This window comes from Battus philenor, unplaced genomic scaffold (assembly GCF_028537555.1).
Source record: "Battus philenor isolate CCGP_79_NKW_IND1 unplaced genomic scaffold, ilBatPhil1.0.hap1 SCAF_16, whole genome shotgun sequence".
In the NCBI taxonomy this organism is placed as follows: Eukaryota; Metazoa; Arthropoda; class Insecta; order Lepidoptera; family Papilionidae; genus Battus; species Battus philenor.
Genome location: NW_027181678.1, coordinates 14533054 through 14550086, shown reverse-complemented (window position 1 = coordinate 14550086; position 17033 = coordinate 14533054). Strand labels below are relative to the sequence as shown.

The 17033-nt window shown below is 33.6% G+C and overlaps 1 protein-coding gene across 1 annotated transcript in view; it reads right to left on the bottom strand.

The window, feature by feature from the left end:
- The window catches only part of mgl (megalin), a 243496-nt gene extending 226859 nt beyond the window's left edge, over positions 1-16637 (bottom strand). Inside the window, exon 1 of the mRNA XM_068762152.1 lies at positions 16390-16637. Coding sequence (XP_068618253.1) covers positions 16390-16474 — 85 coding nt within the window. The 5' untranslated portion in view covers positions 16475-16637. The remainder of the gene's footprint in view (positions 1-16389) is intronic.
- Between the last annotated feature and the right edge of the window lie 396 nt (positions 16638-17033).

Here is a 17033-nt window from a genome sequence, read left to right as displayed (position 1 = left end):
GTTATATCAAAATAATCGTTTTTGATCACACGCATATGAAGTTTTAATTTTTATCTGTCTGTCTTTTTATTCCGGTTGAACGAGCGGACACTTGCAGGTATCTGATATAATAAAGAGTGATTTAGGCTACATTAATTTCACTTTTTTTTAAACAATATCAACTAAATAAACTTAAGATTTTTTGTTAAATTAAACGCGGATGAAGTCGCAGGTTTAACTAGTCTTAAATATAATGTATATTTAAACTTTTTTTAAAAATTTCGTACCATAACCAGTTCACGCACTGCTGTAAAAGTGATTCCCCGTTTTCCTTGGTCATGACATAACTTAAAAATGACAACGGATTTCACTCAATTTTTTATTATAAGTTTCCAAACACCTTCTAGATAATTCTTATTAAAAAAAACCAAAAATAAAGAATCGTGCAGAAATTTGAATTTTTTTAATAAATATAGACTGTTGAAATTGCTAAGTTTGACAGTTCACTGTGAACTTCGCGCGTTCGACATTTGACGTAGCTAACACTGCTGCTCAGGTGGAATTTGTAGATTCTGTGTGCGAGTCGGCAGCTTTTATAGTAGCGAGGCTAGAGTGCTCCTTAAAGAGTCTCAGCTCGAATCGCTACATATTTCACCGGATTTCGAAGCCGCAGAGCTATCAGATGGGCTAGGTCAGTATTTTAGAACTTTTTTGTGCCTTACTCCACCCTAACTTTTCTAAAATCATGCCCTGCCTAAGTAACTTATATACTTTTTAAATGAAAACGAAAGGGTTAAACTTGTATGCAGTCCAATTTCAAATTGTCTCCCGTGGAGCCTGGGCCCCACGTTGGGGAACACTGGGCTAGGCGAACGCTTCATGAAGTGACTAAATGAACACTTCATCAGATGCATTATTCAGTACTTATTGATTACAAAATTATTTTACTTTTTACATATTTATTTATTTATTTCGCCTGATAATAATTTAAAAAAGAGTACAATTATTTATATCACAGCGTTGTATAAGTATTAAAATTTATTTGTACGTGTATTTTTATCATTTTTTAGCATGTCGAATCGGAATAAATCTATTTCTATATCTAACACAATCATCCGTTAATGCCCGTCTAAAATAATTTATTTAATGCAAATAACCATAGATGTCGTGACTCGAGAATAATAATAAGATATGAAATGGCACTATAATATCGTATTCGTTTGCGAAACGGCAAAATGACTTGTGTAGCAACGGAATACGGTGTAAACTCGCGTGGCCGGTGTGAATGGGGACGTCGGACTCTTGTTACGAGTAACGGTGCTGGTCGTGATCGCTGCAACACGTCACACGCACGCACATAACTATTTTTATTACATTTAGTAACAATGCGGATTGAATATGACAGCGGGTCGCAAGTTCAAACCCTGACTTGTCAATGATGTACCATGATGGCAGTGCAAAAGATCATCTATCCATATAACAATTCACATTGGATCGTTCACAGTAATCTTTTGCGTCATGAAAGAATTCAAGAAGGACTGCAATTTTAAAGAAATCAGATTCAGCTCCTTTATAATGGCATCCTTCAATTTCTTGGTTCAGGCTTCGAGGTTTTCAAAAGTGCCCATGATCTGAGAAAAACCCGCATTGGTTTTATTGTGGTTACTTTTGCTGTATCCTTAACACATTTTGTTTTATTTTGTTTAATGGCGCCTTTATTGTGAATCTCTCGTTCACCCCTACCTCGGAAAAACAGGGTCTTTATTACATTTCATAAATTTTTTTAATTTGTTATTTTATTTTCTTTACCTCGTCCATACATCGCATTATCTTTTGCTCTATCTTTTCTTCCATCACACATCATCACTCTCTTCTCCACTTTTTCCTCATTATCACAGTTACTGCTATTCTTCATTCTAATTTCTTTGTTATCCTAAATATATTAGTAGAGCAATTCATTCCAAAGCTTTTAGGTGTCCTCCGTTTTTGGGTACCTCTGGTTCTCTCTGTCATTTATGGGTCAGGGATGTTACATTTCGGATAAATGAGTGTTTCTGTTTTTTTTTATTTTACATGGTACTTCTTCCTTTACAATATGTTTAATGCATGCTTTTGTCCTTCACATGTTCAGTCTTTCCTCATTTGCAAATATTTTTCCAAACATCGCCTTTCTTTGCTCATCTACATCCCCTGATCACAATTATTCCCAAGCTTTATCAGCACAAGGCCTACGGCGCTCTCGTTCCAAATGAACTGACAATAAAAATTCTAATCAATGTATATGTAATAAATTAATGAATGTTTGTGGTATTTTTAAATGCGCATATATGTTTGATCGACACAAAGTACCTTCTTCTAGGTCATTTGGTGACGACATGATTTTCTGAATGCTTCTGTGATTGTGAGGTCCATCACCAGGCGCAGAATTCGCCCATTGGATTGGTGATCGCTCTCTTGGTCTCTTTCTCTCTACTTTTTTACGACAACTAACTTATTATAGCTATGTGGCTGAAGTTGCCCAGAATCATCTTGTAGATGGTGGAAAGTCGGGTCCACAAATAACCTAAATAACCCAAGAAAGAAGTCATTGTGGCGAAAATAAAAAATATCTCATATGTAATGTAATGTATGTAAGAAGGCAACAAACAAAACACTACTTAAGTGCGAAGTATACCCGTAGCCTGCCAATTCAACATTATAAGCATATACAGATACAGGTGTACAGCAATCATAAACTCATTATCATTACGGTTGAAAAGGTTCGCTAGCCCTGCGAGTGGTGCCGCGCCAGGGGTCACCAACTGAGGAACATCGACCGTACTGCGTCCATGTTAACGACAATTTCCCGCGACGCCGACCTCATCATTATCGCGACAATGGTCACCCCAGTGCCGTTTGTTTGGCATTTGAGAACAAAAAGAATTGTCCATTTGCCTTGATTATTTGTTTTAAGGCGTTAGCCTCTTACTTTATAGAATACCGACTGGTGATTTTACAAAAGGGAAAAACAATTCATAAACATGGCCGCCATTTCAATTCTTTCTATGCGAGCATTTGTAAACAATTTCTTTTTCATTTGATTATGTTTTATTTCTAAAAATAGGGTTTAACAAATACATATAAATTATCAGAAAAAAATCCAATTCACAGCACAGTCACTACTTTTATTCCACTTTTAATACTCTTATAGGCCAACTAGCATAGTTTCCACTAGACAACTTATCACTTCGATGGTTATCGAATGAGTGACCGAGCTCCCGACTCGATGTTTAAAACGCTGTTTCAACCCCACCACTCTCAAACCTTTTACCGGAAGTTGTCACAAAAGAGTGACGGGGTCGAGTTGCCATTTAAGAAAAATAAAACTACCTTTTATAAAATTATTACAAAATATTGTTCCCTTTTTCTTTGGTCTCGCCATGAATTAAAATCGTCTTTAAAATTACATATTTTTTAGAAGGTTCTTAGGGAGAATAATTATAAAACTAAAGTAAGTGTTGCCCTAATAAAAATACTACATTTATGATTATTTCAATGGTAAATGAATAAATTGCTTTATCATTATTTCTCTAAAATCGTACTAGATGGCGCTAGACAGTACGCCTCATACACATAGTACTGATATACCGACGTTTTGTTCATTTAAAAACCACTTTGCATGCGCAGTACATATAATAAAAGTTGAGTTTCTGTCTTTTTGAACCTCGAAGAGCAGACGATCACCGTCGATTTAATAAACTAGGAGTCGTACCTTTAACTTAAAGACCAATACCTATTTCTTTCACTATAAATAAATAGAAAATAACATTTTCCCGACATAATTTTTATACTTAATTAACCTATTATAATATTATATTTTGAGAGTACCTTTTATTGGTATAGAGACAGGTGTTGACTACATTTGTAAGGCAGTAAGTCGTACATATTTAAAAGTCAACCTTGAATTAAAACTTCACGAATACATTTATATTCAACAGCAAAAGGGCAGAGACTACATATTTAGCGCCAAATTACATTTAAAATATAAGCGTTTCTCTCAGTTCGTTTTAAATGTAATTTTCTCATATATTTTGAATACAACTTTATCAAAAAATCTGTGTATTTTTATCATAAAAACATGTACAAAGAGATTATTTTGAAAGAAACTAAATCATCATTCAATTTATAATACTTATGCTCATCGTTTCAGATAATATATGGCCAATAATAGGCCTTCCTTCAAAGATATTTATATATGTGATCATAGTATATCTATGAGCGCCAAGCTTGTATGACGGGTTGATGATCGTAGTGTGGTATTATAGTCTGCAGAGTTCACTGCTGCCCATTTTCTGGAAAGTTTTTGGTGACCAGCAGCAATCTTTCATAATTAATGCACAAAATAAATTACGTATAATACTTTATTCTGAAAACTGAACCTGTGATCGCAAATCCTAATCCATTTATTTCGATGACATCGCTTAAAAATTTACCGTAGTAGAATTTTAGCAGGGGTAAAAAAATTGGATTTTAATATATATTATTACATATTAAATATTATATAAAGATAATTCAGTAAAAATAACATTATTTATTGGGAGAAGTTAATTGTAAAATCTTAGACATGTTCCTCCAAAAGGGTACTAATTTTAAAAAACTTTTGAACAGATATAACAAACAGAAAATACTATTTCTAGTGCTGTAAATGGTACACATATAAAACCTTAAACGTTTGAACAAACAAATCTTATTAAAAGTAAATGCCATAAGCCGAGAACAAACTGGAGTTGTCCATACTTTAATACAGTTGCAAATTTTGCGGGGAGTCCATCGTTTAAGCAAATTCCGTGTCTGTTAACTCCAGGAGCGCGGCCGGCGGCGTGCTCGGGTGTTATTTATCACATTGGCAGCCTTGGAGCTAGGGTTGCCATGCGCAAATATCCTCACTTGTCAAACTATAGTTTTATAAAAAAAATAATCAAAGAATCACCGACTTAAAAGCGGAAAATTTTTGTTTCTTAATTATCACATATAGACGTAAAACGTGTCAACTCTACCCGAGATAAAATGTTTTGTAAATATTTCAAAACATTAAAAACATAAAAACTAAGATTTAACAAAATTTAACCCGTTAAAAATTACTATTTCATGAATAATATTTGCGTAAATCTATAAAAATCAGTTAGTTTTAATTAGGTTAAACATATTATAAATAGGACATTTACATAGATAAATAACGGAATTTAAATTCTAATTATAAACATTTTATTCAAATTAAATTGATATTTTAGTAACTTTTTTAAATTTAATCGGCTATGTTGTTCGTATTTGGAATAATTGAAAGGAATTATATATGTGTATTTTTGTAGAGAATGTGGCAACCCCGTCCGTCATGGCGGCTTGTCAAAAACTTCGCGCCAGTTCCTCGACCCGTAACTATAATTACTTATTGAAACTTTCCCACCGCCGAGCCACTAGCGGCATAAATCTGTCGTACAAGTGATTAAACAAAGCTCTAATTAAAACAATTTTCCGTGTCGCGCTGGCTTTTATTTTCGTAAAAATCATTAAGAACATCGACGCAGTAATTCAATTTTGGCATGAGTTTTTAGTAATTTTTTCTTGAAGTTTAATCAGTTCTGGGATTCGTCGCTAGATTTAAAAGAATATTTTGATAATTCAAATGTATGTGTAATAAAGAGCAAATAAATAAGTTAACCATATTTATAAAACCAACAAATGCATTAATCATAATGTAATAAGTTTATTTATTTTTATAGCAATGTAAATCAAACAGAAGGTCACGAGAAAAACGTTCGTTTGCCGTTCTCCATTAGTCATTCTTTAAAGAAATAACATTGTCCGTTACACGTTGTAAAATTTAAAGATATGTATCTGTTATTGAAGTCAAAAGAAATAAAACAAATGTATAAAATGACCAGGTATAATTTTTAATTTGTGCCGATTCCTACCAATTAAAAATTCAGACGCATCGATAAAATTGAATTCTCAAAACTAACGCCATATTAGGCGCGCCGACCATTTTCCATAGCGCAGTGGAGCGCGGCAACACCGGTCGACGACCCCGCCAGACGCATCCATCATCGCTGCCGAACTTTCGTACGCAACGATATACATTACCGCTCGTTTCCGCGCTGAGGTGCACTGTGTGCGGTTACACGCGCAAATGGATTCGCTACATAGCGGTACCGCGGCGTTAGCGTGGGCCGCGCGGTTAGTATGCGATGCGCGCGCACATTGATAATCTGTGGAGGTAGCCCGCGCGGAGGTTGTACTTTGACATTGACAGTCAGACATGTTTAAAGCTTGGAATTTTTTTATCGTTTAAAATTTACCTCGTGCTAAGGATATATATTTTAATGTCACTTTAAAGGAAAACAATACAAAACTACAACATGCATAAACGCGCCCTTTGCAAAAAAGTATACAAAACAGGTTCGATTTAAAATATGAAAACGTTGCACAAAGATTGCAGTGGTGTCGTTCGTATTTTCACCGCACGACGACGTCGCGTGGGCCGCGGTAACGCTGTTGCGCAAACCAATCAATTGCCGAGCGTTCGTGCATCACTCTTCCTATATTACACAAGCCTATAATTACCCGTAACAAGTTTTTAACCGATTACTTTTAAAAAAAATTGCTTACTTTTGCGATTATGGATATGTAATGCGTAACGCGTCCGCCCCAACAATCTAAGAATTAGGCGGCCTCCCAATCTTATATACAAAATAGTACACAAGGAACACCTATTTCTAATCACCTAATATAAAGTTGTTGCATTACATTGTTACATTTTTATAAAATCTTAATGTTGCATTTATTTTTATATTTATTGGAATACGACATAGCCTGTCGCATTACATAATTTTTTGCAATACAAAGTCTTCAGGGATAGAAAGAACATATGAATAAGTAGTAATATTTTAATTTTAAAACCCCTTTTGTTATTATATTAAGTCATTTATTATTTTCTGAAATCATTGATCTTTTGGGTAGAGTGTATCATACATAAAATTACAATTAATGAGTTATCCATTTACTTAAACTTTAAAAGACATAGATAACAGAGAGACTCTACTCTGCTTCGCAAGGTGTTATTGTTGTAGAGAAGAAGCGGTTTAACATCGGTTTAATCATATACACTTTATCAGATATAGCTTAAACGAAAGCAAAGTAATCAGGTGACATCACTGCAAAGAATTCTTATAATTTCAATATTCTTTTATTGAATAATAAGTAATTCACATATACCTATACCTATTCTCCCTGTATAACGGCCCAAGCTGAAACTCGGGCTACCTAAAACGCGTTCTAGGCTAAGCGCCCTCTTTACTTTGCCTCTTTTAACTCGCGAAATTCGTGTGACCTTCCGTCAAAATAAAATTGAAACAGGCAGCACTAAAGAAAATCTATTACGTATTCCGAAATGTATCGGACAGTGATTTGTTTTCAAATGACGACATTTTCCTCGCATGCATTGTAAAGTTTCAACAGAGACCTTAGCCTGCACAGCCTGCAGTAAAGTTTCCGCAACCTTGGCGAGCTTCTCCGATAGCATCGTTTGTCAGGTTGTGCGGAAACAAGCGGAGCCTTCGGCCGGCGCCAATTCCGGTGTAAACAACCGGACGCGTCTGCTGTCACTTATCCTGGCTCTGCGTGTCATCATCACGCTTAACTGTTTCCGCAAATTTACCTAGGAAGCAATAAATATATCTTATTACCTCTGTTGTTATGAACATATACAAGGTTTTCATATTAACATACAGAGTGGATGTAGTAAATTTGTACTCGTTCAAATTTTTTTGAGTTAAATATCAAAGATTTCACATTACAATTTTACAGTATTACAAATGTTGTATCGATATGTGCAGCATTATCTCATTAGAAATATCCCGTGGAGCGAAATTGTGTGAGAATATCAAAGACACCAGAATTAAAGTTACTGTATCTATACAGTATTTGAATAGATGTCCCAGCTGTGGGATACAGATAAAATAAATGCATGTTCGTGATTAAGATGCGGTATAGCACGTGAGGTTTTCTCATACGTGTCACGGTTACACTGGCAGCTTCGGACTCAAGAACCGGTTCCCATTCGCCGTCTCTGTCACCACGATGAGACTCGATGAGACGGAAACAGGTTCTTTATCTAGCCCGCGATGTTCTAGAAATCTCACATTTCGCATTTAAAATTAAATTTATCATTCATTAATTATAAAATAAATGCCAGAGTACGCGACCACTTGCAACCTACGTGGTCCGGAATAAGGTTTTAATTACAACAGCATTTATATATAAACAGGTAAACGTGTATTTAAATTCGAATGTAACCAATGTTAAGAAAACCACTCGAGTAAGTTGATAAATGTACTTTAAATTGTTTGATATATACATACAGATAATATTTATGACATATTTTTTACATTAGTGATTCCCAGCGTGTGCCTATGCCCTACAGGGGAACAATTTGATTATTAAAAGGGGCAATTTAAAGGTGGATTCGACACTAGTTTAACTTTTGCTTTAATATTAAAAATATATAGGTTTTATAGGAGATCGTAAGAAAGCTAGAAAGGCAAAGGTGGAGCATGGTACAAAATAGGTTGACAAATACTGCTCTACATAATATTAAAATTATCGTAGTAACATTGGCACAAAAGAATAGCTCAAAAAAATAAGTTTTAATTTCTTTTTACGCATTCGACTTTTAATTTTTTTTTGTTAATTTTCTACGATGCAGTGAACACTTGACTGGCTTAAAAATTTAAAAATCCTGCAAACGTTTGATTATCTATTAGAAGACACGATGCAAATTAAAAGAAATCCTGTCCGCAAAAAGAAATTATTGGCTCTTTAAATGGGTTCGAATTCTCTTCAAACTCTTCAATTGGACTGCTGATTTCAAGAAAAACAGCTAACCTACCCACCTACTTATAGCGTAAAAATGTAAAAAGAGTCTTGGTTTAAATTTTATAGGTAATAACACATGCGAGAGGCTAGATATCCTTAGAAGACACTAATATTTTTTATTACAATCACAACAGATAAAAACAGAAAACAACATAAGCTGATAATAACTGTAACATCTTAGAAGGACTTGACCAGAAGTTTGATTAGAAGTAGCAAATATTTATGCCCTGGATTGACTTGTAGAGATACCTAATAATGCTGGATGGCATAAAGCCCGTATTTACAATATGTTTTAAGTTAGTTTTAGGTACATTAAAAGTATAATGATATAAAATGTGTAGAAGCTTTAAATTGATATATAATTATAATTTATTACATAAAATTAACAAATTGTAATGCAAGCTGAAAAAAATGATTACCAATCCTATATCCATATGATGATTATTAAAAAAATACCGGAAGTCCATCAAAAACCTCAAAATTAAAAAAATAGTCGAAGAGTTTTCGTAAACTAAGAAACAAATGAACTGATATTTCTTATTTTCTTAATAATTTCCTTCGTCGCATAACACCATTCCTTATTGCTCAATCAAACACATTTAAATATTATCAATGATGTTACAAATCATCAAACAGTACGTCGAGGCGGCCGCGCCCCGCGTTACGGTAAATTTGACCAAACTAATCCCTGTTTGGACGTCGATACGTGTGAATGGGAGCGACGTGAACATGTAATTTGGTTCTTAAGATTAAAGACATAAGTTAGGGAGTCGGACGGCGGTTGTGGCGGCGAGGAACAAAGCGGAAGTGGCTCGTTGAATGCACAAACACGGCGAGACAAATCACCTTCCGGTGGCCGGCGGGTACACAAGCATTCAGAGCCGACGCGCATTCGATGACGCGTGTTGTCAGCGCTACATTCATACTTATATGTTTTCATTACATTATTGCACCGAAGGACATTTGACCGACAATAACAAAACTGTACAACACTTGTACTGCATGGTGATCTCTGTTTAAAAATAATATAAAAATCATTTGTTTTTATATGTGTTAATATCGAAGTTTTTTTTTATAAATAAAACTGTTTTGACATTTGAACAAAAGACAAGAACCTTTAGAGGTATATAACAGACGAAGCTACACCTGGCATATAGAAACTAGACTTGATATTTGACCGACGGACAAAGAGACGTGGCTTTTGGCCGAGGTACTCTAGACCAATACTTAACCTACAGACACGACAGAAATGCTTTTGACATGTTGATACAATATCGAAGTGACATTTTGACTTCGAAACGAAGTGAGATTTTGGTATGAATATAATCTACAAAATTTTCCTATGTATAATATATATACACATATATTTAAATTACTAAAATATACAATCAAGTGGCGTTTATAAATAACATATATTAACAGCTAAATACACATTAATATATAAATTAAAAATTACGTATGATCTATATTGTGATAGAAGTTAAATTAGTGCGATTTCAAAATTAATAATTGTTCCATTATTACGCAAGTTTTTAAACCACTCGTTAACACAATTGTATACAATTTTTATTTAATTATAAGATCATTAGTTGATTTATTTAATTATTTTGCTGAATAGAATATTATGGTGGTATATTCTAATATAATGTAACACATCTTCAATAAGCAGATACAGCACAATTTGTTATTCCTTATAAACTATTTATGTAACTATTTTAATGTATGTACCATTGATTTTTATTTATTTATTTATTTAAATACCTAAACAGCGTATGCATAATGAACTTAATAATAACCCAAAGGTACTATCTACCAGTCAACCGTTAAGGCGGTGCAGAGATATATAAAGATACGTGAAATAAGCATACGATTTAAAATTAGAAAGCAAATAATGAGATAAAAGAAACATGGTATAAATATATAAATAACTACTACTGACTATAATGATATATCAATTTAATATATATACAAAAACAAACTTAATGTTATGTATAAACATATATACGGTGCATGTACTAAAATTACACTTTTCTTCGTCTGTCTACCTGTTTGTTTGTTTCGGATAATCTCTAAAATGGTTGAACCGATTTTGACGAGACTTATACTGTCAGGTAGCTGGTGTAATAAGGAATAAGTTACGCTACTTTTATTTACAGAAAACTTTAGATTTTTTGTTAAATTCCACGCAGAAGTCGCGGGCATAGCTAGTTATACTTATAGATTCCGTTAGCTTGTTAATCAACAGCATTCCAAACGTGGCTTTGAATGGTTGATGACATTTTATCAAAAAAAAAAAATTAAAAACGTAAAGTATCCATAATCCGATATCTGACTAATATAATATACAGAGTAGTTGGTTTTTATATGTAAAAGTTTTAAACAGTAGAATGCATAGGTAATTTATCAACATAAGCTTTTACAACTATTTCTAATCACCCTGCATACAGTTATCACTCTGAAATATGTTACATACATTTATTATTTCTATTACAATGTAACAAATCGATAACTTCTCGGGAGTAAAGTCTGCAAGGAAATATTGTAAACAACAACTTATTTTAACTTGTAGTGATCCTAATTATGAAAACACGTTTTATTGCTATATTACAATTACGTCATTATTTCTGAAACCATAGATTTTCAAATAGTGTATCATACTTTACAATGAATGTTCTAAAAGTTTCGCCACCAATTTATAATCATCCTGTATAAAGATCAAGTACAAGTCCAAGCGCGGCGCATGCCGTGAACATTTAGTCGCAATGAATGCATTTATTGCGCGCCAGTCGAATCGCACACAGACTAGTCACACTTCCACAGCCGTCGCTGCGCGGACAACTTGTATGCGTGTTGTACTGCTACCAAACGTGTCAAGATATACTTTAATATGTTAACTTAGTTGAAAGCGAGACAAACATAATGAATTCGGTTTTATATCGCCTGCGTGCAGATATAAAGTAACAAGTTAAAGACATATAAGCATTTTTAAAGGGTGAATGTATAGTTTGACAAGGGAAACCCTTATATGTTACGTAAAAATTAATTTTGCATACATTTTTCTGGCAATACAAATTCTGTTGCGACATATATTAAACAATAATTAGCTTTAATATGCAGCTATCCGAATTTATTTACTATATTATCATTACGTTAATTATTATTCCTGAAACCATTGATTAACATACTTTAATTGACACCAAATGAGCTATTGATTCACTGTTTTAACCCTTTAACTGGTAGAAGTGTTTTTCACTAATTATGAAACAAAATCGCCATTTATGGAATTAATATTATTATATTTATTACTTAAAAATAAAAAATAAAAATTAGGCGAATAGTTTATAAAAAAAATGTGGTGGCAACTAGCATGCCACTACTGGTGCAGGTCATATCACTTTTGAACTTCGGAAACAGTTCCATCAGGAAAACCAAAGATTTCTTCCAGTTCCTTTTCTATTTCACAGTCTCTCAGCCTTTTTAATTTTTTACTCATGATCTAAAACATTGCAAAGCAGGAATAAATAAAAAAATTCTTAAGTAAAAATAATCTACAAATAACCGTTAGTGAAAAGCGGGTACTACGAATCGATGGTGGCAACTCCTTTGCCACCATAATCAAAGTCAAATAATTAAAAGTCTATAATCTGAATTACTGAAATATTCCCTGTAATGCATAAGGTAATAACTGTGTAACAAAAATAAATAAGAAAACTTACCACAATCACGTCACGATCTAAAATGTTTATGGATTTATCCTCTTGTCTAAAATTCACCAAATTCGAAAAATCGACGTCTGATAATATGAAAGCTATCAACCATACTTATCAAGTTTTTTTATTTTTTCGTTTAAGATATTATCTGTTTATAGTTTAAAATTAGTTTGGTCCGAATCTTACTAACCAGTTGTAAAAAATAATTTTGAAAAGTTGGTGGCATACATATTGCCACCACCAGCTAAAGGGTTAAAGCATTAACAAATATCAATCATCCTGTATAGTTTCACAAATGTAATTGACAACGTAGGTATTCTTTGTGTTGGGTAATAGGGCCGTCACATTACTGTACAGTACATCTATTATCATACATTGGTAAACCATACATTGTATAATAGAAACTGTATTATAAATGCTTTTGATAACAATAAATCTAAACGATGGAAACCTTGTGCCTATTTTAAAGATCCTATCATCATCATCAACACTTCTGCCACAGGATCATCCACCGCTGGACATAAGCCTCCACAGATTTCCAATAGCACTTTGGAAGTGGCCTGCAACCATTGCTTTTCATCAACCTTAACAAAGTCTTCTGTCCACCATGTTTGCAGGCGGCCCCATTTTTAATAATAATATAATAAATAAATCATTTATTTCGGATGTTTGTCCGTATTGATTTTACAATAAAATAAAATAAAAATAAAATATAATCAATTAATTTAAATATTTTTAATTTTTTAAATATTTTAAGTTTTTATGGTTCCATTTTTGATCTCTGTTACCCCCTATCATATTGAGGACAGTGATGTTTTGACTTTAAATTCCTTTAGTTTGTGCTTTCTTATCACTCTTCTCTTCCGTTCTTCACAATCTCTATTACCTTTCTTTAATTCTTCAGTTTTCATTTCATTCTCTTACAAGTTATTTACATTCCATTTACACTTCGCCTCTCTTTCTTAGCCATACCCTTTTGGTATATCACAATTAGTTTCAATTTTGATTTATACTTTTTATTTTATTATCATTTCATCTCATTTTGGAAATTTTCACTTATTCTTAAATATCATATATTGTAGTTCACAGCAAGAAATATTTAAGTTAAAAACTAACATGATGTATGTATGTGACAGTGTATCATCACAAAAAAATACCTTTGTTTCTTGTATTCGCTTCTCAGATCTGGGTGTGTTTGGAACTCTTGCTGTTTTAAGTTGACAGATGCCAATAAATTAAGTTAATTACATTATGTTAATTGTTTATTAAAATTCTAATCCAAACGTGATTGTTAAAACACGACATGATCTAACGTGTTATGGAACTGCTGGCATTTGACAAAACAATAAAACTTAACATCAAGTTGATCCGGTTCGTTATTCCTTGTACTTTGATAAGTTGATTTATATTTAAATAACAATGTATATACTGTGCCTGCGACAACGGCCATGTGGAATTTAACTAAAAAATATATTTTAATTATTTCTCTAAAGTAAAAGAACCAAAGCTATGAACCAAGCAAAAACCTAAGCTACTTCTTATTACACTAGCTACATGCCAATATAAATCCCGTCAAAATCGGACCAGCCATTTCAGAGATTAGCCGGAAGAAACGAACTGATAGCCAAAAACTTTAAAAAATCTGATTTTGATATATGTACCACATATCTATTCACATGCATGTAGTAAAGAGCGTTTGATTTAATTTTACACACAGACACAACAATTTTATTTATTTGTATAAATGTACAATTTAAATTTAACATTATCCTTTTATAAATAAAATATACATGTAAAATTATATCAGAATTAATCACTATTTTAATCAAATCTAAAATGTAAACAATTATATAAACAATGTTGTATTAAATCACGTTACTTTCAATTTTCTCGCCTATAAAAATAATGCGTGTAAATATTCATAAACTGAAAGTTTGTCGCGAGTGACAACACGTAACATCGATTTATAATTATCAAAAAAATGACAGACAAGACAGCCATTTCAATCAACAGAAGAAATTACACCAATTATAAGAATTTTTATTTATTTATTGAAGCACATCCATATTAAATCAAGCAGTGAAAGCACAACGGTAGAGAACTGAGACACGATAGTATATCTTAGGTTCGATTCTAGCATATAATCTTATATATTTGACACGGTGCATTAATTATATATAATTGCCAGTGCTCACAGAAGTTTACAGAAGATATACAGCAGTGTCCTCTGCGTACCATAATAACATACTGCAATCGCCAACCAGTGTTACCCAGCGTGGCGGACTAGTATATTCCTCCAAAGATATCTTAGATAGTAACATTATTGTTAAATTGCACAATTCTATATCACTTATTAGGCACATTATTAAGCACAAACATTTACCTCACATAAAACCCGTCTAAAAATGTCCTTTTTTAATATGAGAGTTATTTCTCTGCCTAAAGCAGTATTTTTAACCTTTTTTGTACCATGACTCACTTGATCCTTTCTAAAATTCTTACATCCAAAAAAGGTTAAACTCCTGTTGAGTTAACTTCCAAATTGACCCCCCCCCACCCCGTAGCGTAAGCCCAACGTTAAGAAATACTGGTCCAAAGTAGTTAAAAGGTATTTCTACTAAATCTAGGGCTTAAAAGCATCAGATAGGTTTTGACCTAAAAACAAATACAGTTCAAATATAAACATGACGTGAAGCCTAGACAATGATTTGTCCACAAACTGCTGTTAACGGTTCTTTTGTCTGTTCGACGGCAACATAAAAAATTGTCGTCAACCTACATTGTACTTTATTGTATCTACCGGTTTAACAAAGTGAGTAATTTGTAAAACAATTATATCTATTTTATATACTCATTATTTAATAATAAAAAAAACTTGTATGTTTTTCTCTTAGTCCTGTTTATAATATTAAGCATTGATGTGTAGATTTTAATTTAATTAAGAATAATCTAATTAATAACAATAAAAACCGTGTAAAATAATTTCAGTTCAAATAACTTTCAAAATAGAAATTCGATTGAGGAAAGAACGCGTTGAAGTCTTTTGAATGAACGTCGCTCAGCGAAGCGTGTCGTGTTAAATTCTGTATAAAACTTGCATTGGCAACGCGAATTAACGCGGCCACCCGATTAATTGTTATGCTGTCTAACCGTACTGTGTATTTAAGACCATATTTGAGTAATATTAATGTGAAATATCAAAATAATTAACATAAATAAACATAGTATTATAATTATCTATAATTAAATTAAAATAGGGCTTTAAATTTTATTTTTAAATAACAATAATTCTTGGCGTTGAATTCCCCTGAGTACCGTATTAAAGACACTTGTGAAAGTGAACATTAAAAAAACCAGACAAAGTTTGTCATATCAAATAAGAACACGTTAGGAACACTTGTTGATTTACTTTAAATTGAAGGATACCATTACAGGAGAATTAAATTTAATTATGATTTCTATGAACTTTGACTCTTTTAGTATATTCACATACACAAGTTATTAGTATTAATTAATTAAATTAAATATTTTTAAGACGTATATTTCTTATAGTTAAATTGTGCAAAATAGAGTGAGGTGACTAGAAAATGAATAGAAATCGGAATAGAGGTCAGCAAGCAAGCAAGGGGCGAATATACGGGCAGCGCTAAGTGGACCGCGGTGGCGAGCACCGGTTCTGAGTGTCCACGTCACAGCGCCGCGCGACGCCGGACTTTCCACCGGCCCTAACACGGCCCTCCTCTCTCTCCCGTGGAAACGTAAAATACATCTACACAGTGATATCACTTACCTGATAAATGTCTCGTGTCGCTCTGTGCCGCGACAACCGTGGCCAGCACTAAAGCCAGCCAGCACGCCTGCCAGGCGCCCCACATCTTCAGATCACTTCAAACCACATCAACACCACGAAACATACACAAGAATACAACAGAACCGTGTGCGGAGCGCACCGAGCGACGTGGTACAAGATTTCAAAGTTTGAGCGAAGTGGGAAAGTTTGGTGACGTGTTCGCTCCGCTCTGCACGGACGAGCGGTCTTCACGGACGCGGGCGAGCGACTGACTGCCGGCCGGCGCCTCGGGGTGCCCAGCCGTCGGCACACGAAGCACAAACACCCAATAAAATGAACATTAATTCCCTTCAATTATCCATTTATTTATTCCAACCTCTCGTATATGCATGTCGTCGCAGTTAGTAGTGAAGTCACTAAACAATTGTGGTATCTTGACTCATGTAGACTTGACGAGTACATGCGAATCTGGAATGTGCAATATAGCTGCCACATTAAAAGCGACATAACTATGGCAAAAATCTTCACTGGCAGGTCAACGGCACTTTTTAACTGTTTGCTCCTTTTGAGGAACCATCTCATTTCTCATTCAACCATCAAGAATGCAGCTGAAATGGAGGCCGCACTTTAACAAACATTGCCAC